The sequence below is a fragment of the Pinus tabuliformis genome, chromosome 6, assembly GCF_031772625.1.
Source record: "Pinus tabuliformis cultivar Carrire ecotype Pingquan chromosome 6, CPIR1, whole genome shotgun sequence".
In the NCBI taxonomy this organism is placed as follows: Eukaryota; Viridiplantae; Streptophyta; class Pinopsida; order Pinales; family Pinaceae; genus Pinus; species Pinus tabuliformis.
The window spans coordinates 106,821,219-106,830,676 of record NC_142292.1 but is presented as its reverse complement, the minus strand read 5'-3'; the positions used below and the strand labels follow the sequence as shown (position 1 = coordinate 106,830,676).

Genomic DNA, 9,458 nt, shown 5'->3' with positions numbered 1-9,458 from the left:
CTTAGTTACTAGCATTTAGGATATGATAGCAAATTATGTTTTATTTTTGTTATGATGTTTTTTTTTTAAGAAAAAGAACTTTCTGTTTTTAAATTAATTCCAGAATTTAGACAAATGGAAATTAACAGTTACTCATGGTAACTACATGTCATGGTAACTACATGTAATTGTTGACAGTTTTAAAATTGTTCAACAAATCATACAAAAGGAAAAAAATGAAACATTGTAAGGGTTGATTTCCATCGTAGCAGAAGAATAATAGGAACATACAATAAACTTTCGAAATCATCTGAGTCCATTTTGCAGCAAGATATATTTCTTTTTTGTTCTTAAGACGAATTGAGTGTATTTCCAAATAGAGATCAGAACTGGCAGATTAATCTTTTTCTAGAATATCAGAGGCAACGAGACCGAGAATTGGTGGAAGCATTATAGCAAATGCACAGAGGAACCAACGGTTAATCTCAACAACTACCTACAGTTCCTGAAGAACATTGAGCGCATGACAAGGAAAACAGACAAAGGGTTTCATAACAAGCACAACCAAATTTCCAGCAAGAAGAAAACATCAATGACCAGGTACCACGTAAATTAACACGCATTCTTTTTCCTTGCAAAAATTGTTTGAAGCAAAACTACAGAAGTCTTTAAATTCATTTACAGTCCAAAGTTAGGAAAAATTCATATTACAAAATAGACAGAGAAACTTGGGTTCGAAACCCTGAAGACGCGTTTAACTCTCACAACCCCAAGTAAAAACCAAACGACCTGTCTGTTTATTACAGTGACCAAAGTGTGGACTTAAGCGACCGACAGAGAGGCTGAAGCCTGAGAACAAGACCCAAAACTATCAGCAAATTCCAAGCACAAGATACATGGAAAGACCCTACCCGGTCTAATAAGTCGCAAGAGGAGTCGAAGCCATAGCAGCACGCCCACCATCCACCTGCAACCACTGCATACAGTAGTTAACAACGGGAAGAATGAAAACCCCAACTAAATGAAAGAAACAGAGTAAGGGTTTGTCACCCATACTTACCAGAGGAGGAGCCGAAAAACGTAGGAGGAGGAGAGGTCTCGACAGGCTGCGTACCAACAAGGAACCTCTGCTCACAAGGAGCACAAACTATTAGTACCGACAGAAGATGCAAAGTAGAAACTGAATCAAAGAATGGAAGCTTACCTGTGTCTAGCCACGAGCAGAGGTCAAACACCGAGTCACCTCGTGGCCACAACCTAGATACACGACGACCAGTAGACAACTTAGACAGTGAAGCCATTGAACCAACAATAAAAAAAAAAAAACAACAGTGATACCAAATACACTCAAGAGGAAGTAACCATAAACCACGCCCGTAGCATTTTTAGAACATAGGAGGCCATTTGCAAAACGCTGAGAGATAAGCTCGGAAACCCTCAAACAGACCAACAAACAAAAAACCACAGACAATGACAACATACTAGTAGAGCCCAACCAACTGAGTAGAGTTGTGGCCGAGGAATTCAAGCAAAGCGCCACAGAGAAACTTGACGAAAAATTGCAAGTGACAACCAGAGAGCAGAGCCCCTCAGTGCAACGGAATGAAAGTCGAAAATGACAGGGTAAGTGTATCACTTGATTTGAATGCTTACTTATCAAACACTCCATAATTACAAGAGTGCATAATTGTTGTCGCAGATGAGGTCGAAGTAAGCGCCAAAGTTTCAATATTGACCACAAAAATATTCATTAAAACAGGACTTGTGAATGAAGTGTTTGGCTTCTTTCGGGACATTGTAATAGTTTTTTCCTTCAAAATTTACATAGAAATTTTGAATCTCACAAGATTTGAACCTGAGTTGTGGATAACGACGACTCTCCCAACCACAGAAGTAAAGTTCAATTTCAAAGGAAGAAGGAAGATGATAAAATAAAATTTGTTTAGCTACTAAGATTACAATGAGAATATTATCTCCATTCACTCTTGGCGTGGTTTTTTTTTTTCCTATACTCTATATATTTGTGATCATTATCTCTTGTTTTTAAGTGTTATTGAAAATGTAAAAAAAAATAGTTTAACAACTAAGATTACGATGAGAATATTGTCTCCATTCATTCTTGGCATGTTTTTTTTCTTTTTTCTATGCTCTCTATATATTTGATCATTATCTATTGTTTTAAGTGTGATTAAAAGTGCTAAAAGAAAAAGTAATTAACTATTAAAATTAAGATAAGTATATATATTTTTATATTTTCATATGTTTATTATTATTTATAGTATATATGTTTTTTTTTAATCATTTTTATTGGTTTTTATGTTGGTAAAAATATTAAAAAGAATGATTAATTATTAAGATATATATATATATATATATAGCAAAGACAAAAAAATATACATATTTTTATTGAATCTTATTTATTTATATAATTTTTATTTAAAAACGAAAATTCTAAAATCGCTATTTTCAAACTAAATAAACTTATCAACAAAATTTATAATAGGATTCTGATTTTTCAAAACTCTATCAAACTTAATACCTATTATGAAGAATGGCATATTGTACGTGTGTGTCTCATCCAACCAAGTCTCTTGCCAATACAATCATAAACAAGTGTCCTGAGCAACAATGTTAGGCTTTATTATCGAGGAAGGGCAAGTTTTTTCAGAAAGAAAAAGCTTTATATTATATTGAGGCAATATATACAAAATAGATATGATGGATCTGTTTATAGATCGATGGATGATCATCTGAAAAGAGAGACAGACATAATAGATCTGATGGATTGTTGCAAAGATCGCCTGAGAGAAGACTGATAGTCAAAATACGTAGCATCTAAGGATGGAGGAAGAAAACCAAAAGGGGCTGCCTGCAGAGCCAGCCATGATAATAGAGACAAAAAAACCACAAAGGTTCAGCTTCAGCGGCTTGGAGAAAAGAGAGCGGAGAAAAGAGATAGGACATATATGGAGGAGAGGTTTGAGTCGTCAAAATTTTTTTTGTTCCTCCATTTCCAGAGGCTCCATAAAGCGATGGGAAGGATTGGACGAAGGGAGGCAATCTGTCTACCCCACCATGCAAAAGCAGCATCAACAGAAATGAAGCAAAGGTGCGGAAAGGAGAAGAGCTGTGCTAGATCGGACCAGATTTGTTGGGAAACAGTACATTTGAAAAACAGGTGAAAATTGGTTTCCTCCTCCAGCTTGCAGAGGGCGCATCTACTAGGCCCATGCCAAGAGCGCTTTCTCAAGGACTCCCAAGTCAGATTTTTGTTGAAGAACACCAGCCACGTGAATAAGGTCACTTTGAGGGGGCAGCCTAGATTCCACCAGAGTGCTGGAAAACGCTTGCAAATCAGTCTGTTTGAGAATGATATAAGATCCATATAAATGTCCTTGACAATTGCTTGAGAGGAGGAAGGAGATAATGACCAGACCAAATGGTCATCATCAGCAGAACGCGCAATACCGCCCTGAAGGAGAGAGTTTTTGAGAATGTCCCATTGAGGGGACAGCTCCAGAGGAATGCCAATGTCGAGAGCGTCCATGAGCACTGGAGAGGGGCCGCTCCAATCTTTGATAACTCTGTCCCATGAGAAAAGGCCAGCTCTGTGTAGATGGAATAGGATAGAAGAAGGAACAAAAGAATTACCCCTGAAACCTGCAAAAGAATCTATGCCAATGAGAACCTTTCGACCTGAGTGAATTTGCCATTTGAGATTGCTGAGGAAGTAACGCTGGACCCGTCTGAAGCTAAGCCATATGGCAGACCCGTGCTGCAACCCAATTGTATGAAACCTGAACCAGAACTCGATGCCACGACCTTTTTGGTATTTATGGCGGATAATATCACTCCAGGGGGAGGTGCCGAAAATGCCTCTCCAGAGGGTTTTGCAGAGAAGTGCAGTCCCGAAGAGTTTTATATCCAACAGGCCCCAACCGCCTTGCTTTTTTGGCCGAGTTAAGAGATCCAGCTTCGCAAGATGCATTTTACGCCTTTCAGCATTTGCTCCCCATATGAAGTTTGTTGTAATTCTGTTGATGGCTTGGATGATGCGAGCCGGGAGGAGATAGAGGTGACCCCAGAAAACCGAAAGCTGCGATAAAACCGATTTAACAAGCACAACCCTGCCGCCCAGAGAAAGGGATCTGAATTCCCACAGTGCAATCTTGCAGAAGAAACGATCAATAAGCCAACGCCAGTCGGACGTCCTGTAGGCCTTTGCTTTGAGGCGAAAACCAAGGTACTTGAAACCATCAGACAGAAGTCTGGATTCGATTCCAAGAAGCTGTGTTATCCAGGAAACCAGAGCATCATCCGAGCCGTTATGGAAGAGAATCGTTTTGGCTTTATTGATGGCCAGGCCCGAGGCTTTTTGAAAACGGTCCAACATTGATTTAATGCACAGCCATGTAGTCCTGGATAGCATAGCGAATAAGAGAATATCGTCTACAAACAGGTTATGGGAGATATGGATATGTTTGCACACCCTGACCGGAGAAAAATCTTTTACCTCCACTGCATGGTTGATATGAAGACTTAAAGCATCGATGGCCAAGATAAAAAGGAGGGGCGACAGCGGGCAGCCCTGCCGGAGGCCCCTTTCGGCCTGAAAGAACTGAGAAGGCCGGCCGTTGATCAAAATGGCATAGTTGACTGTTTGAACACAACCCATAATCCATCGAATGGCATCTGGATTCATCCCAATTTTGGCTAGAAGACAGTGTAGGTATCCCCAGTCTAAGACGTCAAAGGCCCTCTGCAGGTCGATTTTCAGAATGGCTGCCCTGGAGTTGTGCATAGACATTGAATGCAGGCATTCTTGCGCACAGGCCACTGCATCATGGATATTTCGGCCCTTTAAAAAGGCGTGTTGATTTGAAGAGAGATGAGTTGCCAGAGTGCTTTTAATCCTAGCTGCAATGATTTTAGTGATGATCTTGAAGGAGATGTTGCAGAGGGAGATAGGGCGGAAATCCTGGAAGGATTCAGGCTCGTCCTTCTTGGGGATAAGGGCAATCAGAGTGGACGAAAGATGGCTGTGAATGTTGCCTGAAAGTCTGGAGCCCTCCACCATACCCAGCAAGTCATCTTTGAAGAGGTCAAAAAAATGGATAAGAAAATCTATCGACCATCCATCGGGCCCTGGGGCCTTGTCCTTTTTGAAGGATTTCATGGCCGAAAGGAGCTCGTCTTTATCGACGGGGCGGAATAGTGCCTCATTCTTTTCTTGATCAAACATCACTGGCATCAGGTCGATTCCCCATCGAATATCGCTGAAGCAGCTTTCATTGGATCTACTGTATTGTTTTTTGAAAAAGCTTACAGCCAGCTCTGAGATGTCTTCTTGGGAGACCGCATAACCACCATGTTCATCCTTGATTCTCCATATGAAATTCCTTTCCCTCCTTGCATTGGCGAAGTTATGGAAGAATTTCGTATTTTTATCACCCTCATGCAACCATATGGCTCGGCTTTTGAGCCTCCATTTCGATTCTTCTTGTTTCAGCAAACAGAACCTCTTATTTTCCAGCTCTCTGATGTGGCATTTTGTTTCAAAAGAGCACGTGGAGAAATCAGTCGAGTCCAGCAGCTGGTCCAATTCCTGTTGAACCGATGAAGATTTTCTTTATCCTGCTGGTGCTTTCGAAACTGCCATTTTTTCACCAAATCCCTGATCTCAGCCAGTTTTTCCCTGAAAGTTGTAAAAATAAATTGTTTGTCCCGGCCTTTGATTTCTTGCCATGCATTCTGAATGAAGGTGTTGAAAGCGGAGTCAAGGAGGAGACTGTTGTCGAACTTAAAGGAATAGCCTTTTCTGAAGATTTTCGCCGGCCAGGAAATAAGGATAGGAAAATGGTCCGATATCATGACATTTTCCACCGAGAGTTTTGGCATACCCATTTTGTCGATAAGACTAAAATGAATAAACATTCTATCAAGCCTTTTGGCTATATAGGCTTTTCCAATCCTGCTGTTTGACCAGGTCGGCTTTCTTTTGGCAGGAATAATGTCGACCATGTTCTTATTAATCATCTCAGAGTTGATGAGGTCCGCCAAACAATTATTTATCTTCCCCTGACCCCAGACCTCATTGGAATACAATGCTACATTGGAGTCGCCTGCAATGAGAAGATTGTTCATGTTGAAAAGCTCGGATGCAAAAAGCCTGGTCCAGAAAGGGGTTCGAGCTTTATATGGAGCGTAGAGGTTGAGGATGTTGATCGGAGCATCTACTCCTCTGACAGAAGCCGATATTAGAATTCCTGCAAAACACCTGTATGCCTTGGCTTTGACCTTGGTGGGGTCCCATAAGGTAATCATACCGCCTGATAATCCATTTGCTTCTGTAGCAGCCATGTGCCATGTAGGCATCATTTTCCTGAAATACAACAAGGAGTCCTCCTTCCTGTGCATGGTTTCCTGGATAAGAATGATTGAAGCCCTGGAATGAAAAAAGAAACTTTTTAGCGTGATGAATTTTGGGTCCACGCCGAGGCCCCGGATGTTGAAAGATATGATGGGGATCATTTGGAGGGAGATGCAGCCTGGCTCGCTCTAAGGGGCTGAGAATTGGAAGCATCGATAATGGGGATCTCAACAAGTGACATATTCCTGATACCTTCATTTGACAGAAAGGATCTGCCCCGGAAGTGACGGCTGCTACCTCTTCCTTTCTTCCGGACAGTGATATTTTTAGCCGATTCTGGGCTGATAACAGGCGAGGCTGGGCCAGGCTTATGAATCGAGAGAGGAACCAGTTCAAGGGAGTCTCGGCTAAGCAAAAGGTCAAGGTCACTGTCAATGAGATTAACAGGAGAAGAAACAGGAGAGTTAGGAGGGGTCGGATGGGCACATTGCGATTTCCCTTTCCTGTCTATATGAAGGGGATGTGGAGATGAAGACGAGATGGGAATAGGAATGGAGCCGACAGAGAAATCTTTTCGGTTTGAAGGCCCAGGAAGAGAGTCCGAAATAAAGTCCTTCTGTTGCATGGGGGCCGGAGAAGGAACAGGGGGGGCCTCTGTAGGCTCAGAAAACGGAGATACGCGGCAGCCTGAGTCGTCACAGATGATCGGGCAATTTGAGGGTGGCGGGCTGCATTGAGAGGAAATTTTTAACGGAGGAGGAGGGGGATTGTGAAGTGGAGTAGAAGATGTGGGCGATGATTGACTGCCGCTGAGGAAAGATTTTTTGATGCGCCTCCTTTGATCAAATAATTTAGCACTAGGGCAATTTTTGACCAAGTGCCCAGTTCTTTTACAGGCAGCACATCTAAACGGAATCCCCCAGAAATCTAATCTCTGGTTAATGACCTGATCCCTCCAACTGATCTCGATATGATCGGGATAGCCGCCCTTGAAAGGTTTCTGTATTAGAATCCAGGCAATGCGTTTGTCGCGTTCACCCAGACACCAGGGGTCGACGTAAACGAAACGCCCAATGGCATTACCTATCATTTCTAGGGATTCATTTGACCAAAGTTCCAGAGGGAGGTTGGGACATTTAAGCCAGATAAGGTTGTTTACCGGGGTGTTTTTCAGAGGGTTGAACCCTATGTACCACTTGTATAAAGCGAGAAAACTTCGCTTGAACACCCAAGGTCGGCTGCGGATAATTTCAGCATCTTCAGCGCAGAGGAAATGGAAACAGTACCAGTCTCGCATGAGGCTGGAAATCACTGGAACATAACCTATGACCGGTTTCCAGAACTTAGCCAGCCAGATCCTCATATCCTCGTCAGACATCTCAGGAAAATGCCATTTCCCGATGAGTGCATTCTGCTGAAGGCTATCAATCCTCTCATCCAGCTGGGCAATTTCAATGCGGAGCGCCCGAGGGGGAAGTGAAGTGTTGGCAGGTTTGTGCTGCTTTTTTGAATTGCCACCTGTGTTGTTTATGTGCGGAGAGCCCTTTGACATTGATGGCTTGAAAACAAGGCTATCGAGGGTAAGTGGATTAGAACATAATTGTATTTCCCTTGAACGGATTTACAAAATACCATGGAAAAACCATTATGCGTAAAACCATGGGTGGTTCTGCCCCCATTCTTGGGTCCACCCCAAAAACAAAATTGTGGAGTGATGCCCTAAACTTGTGCTGGAGGGGGGGGAGATAAAACCCCCTTGCAAACCCCCCAACTGGGGGGCTACCACCCTTCCCCCTGCTACACCCTGAATAATGTAACAACACCTAATGCTAGTCGTGCAAAGAACCAACATTTTCCTACTTGTTGTTCTCTTTGCACACAAGGGGCCACAAGAGTACATAACCATCGGTCCAGGATCGCAATGGCCATTTTTTTTGCACTAATAAAACCTGTAAATGCTCACAAAAATAGTCAATGCATCTGCAACATTCTTCAAGGTGTCCACCTTTACCAACAACACATTTTTGTCTTCAACCATATCTCTCACAAAGTTATACTAAACATCTATATGTTTTGTCTTCGAATGGCAAGTAGGGCTCTTTACCAAGAAAATTGCACTTTAGCTATTGAAATATATACGTATAGCTCATTGTAGCAACCCCATACCTGAATACAATCTCTGCAACCAAACTGCTTCCTTGCTTTAACCTAATTAATGCTTACAAATTCTACAACCTACATGTTTCCTCTTCGAATTTCTTGGTAGTCTCTTCATTGAAAGTTTTTCTCTCTTGATTTTGATCTTGATTATTTTCATATTTTAATATTGTATTATCATTAGATAGTTTGATACGGTTTCATAATCTAATGATTTCTTATTCTTTATTTTTCAATTATTATTTTCTCTCATCCTTTTCCTTCTTCCTTTTCTTCATCTTTCCTGTCTTTATGTTACTTTCCTTAATCAACATTTCAACAAGGGATTCAGCTTAAATAAGTCATCATTTTCTTCATAAATCTTATTTATTATTAATTCAACTTTCAATATATTTTATTTGATTTTCTTTTCAAAATACATGTACTTGACAATATTTGTTCAACTTCTTCCAAAGTGTAATGTAATATTGTGTTAAGATAGAGACTATTCTACTAAACATCAACATCCTCATAAAAATAAAAATGTTTACAAAATAATCATTAATTTTTAACTATATTATGTTGGATGAAATAATTGAAATAGCATATACAATACACATCAAATATGAGAACTGATAATAGAAATGAGTTATACAAAAACTCATACATTCATAAAATTTCTTATAAATAACCAAATATACCTATTAACAAAACCAGGTGTCTATGTCTACTATATACACATTTACATTCATGTATTCAATATCATATATATCATTATTGTTATTAAAAACAATCACTCTAAATACTTCTTAAAAAATTATGATACATCAAATACATTTAAAAAAAATATGATACATGAAATACATTTTAATAGAAAAAATGAGTCAAGTTAATGATATATTATTCTAAATAATCCTAAAATCCCGCAATTCCATTAGGAATATGATTGATATACTAATACAAGATTTGGAAT

At 40.3% G+C, this 9,458-nt stretch overlaps 1 protein-coding gene across 6 annotated transcripts; it reads right to left on the bottom strand.

Annotated features, from left to right (window-relative positions):
• Positions 1 to 617: 617 nt before the first annotated feature.
• On the bottom strand, positions 618 to 1,839 carry LOC149257523 (uncharacterized). Of its 6 annotated transcripts, none has more exons than XR_016245961.1 (4): positions 1,462 to 1,626; positions 1,184 to 1,236; positions 1,040 to 1,106; positions 618 to 946 (listed from the first exon to the last, which is right to left on the bottom strand). XR_016245961.1 is itself a non-coding variant. In XM_089369860.1 (4 exons), the coding sequence occupies exons 1-4, from the start codon at positions 1,773 to 1,775 to the stop codon at positions 802 to 804; spliced, it is 417 nt and encodes a 138-aa protein (XP_089225986.1). In that variant the 5' UTR covers positions 1,776 to 1,839; the 3' UTR covers positions 618 to 801. The 6 variants fall into 6 exon arrangements, 4 of the variants coding, with proteins under 4 accessions (XP_089225986.1, XP_089225989.1, XP_089225979.1 ...); XM_089369860.1 differs by lacking the exon at positions 1,462 to 1,626 and adding an exon at positions 1,633 to 1,839 and having other exon boundaries at positions 618 to 955; XM_089369863.1 differs by lacking the exon at positions 1,462 to 1,626 and adding an exon at positions 1,633 to 1,839.
• Between the last annotated feature and the right edge of the window lie 7,619 nt (positions 1,840 to 9,458).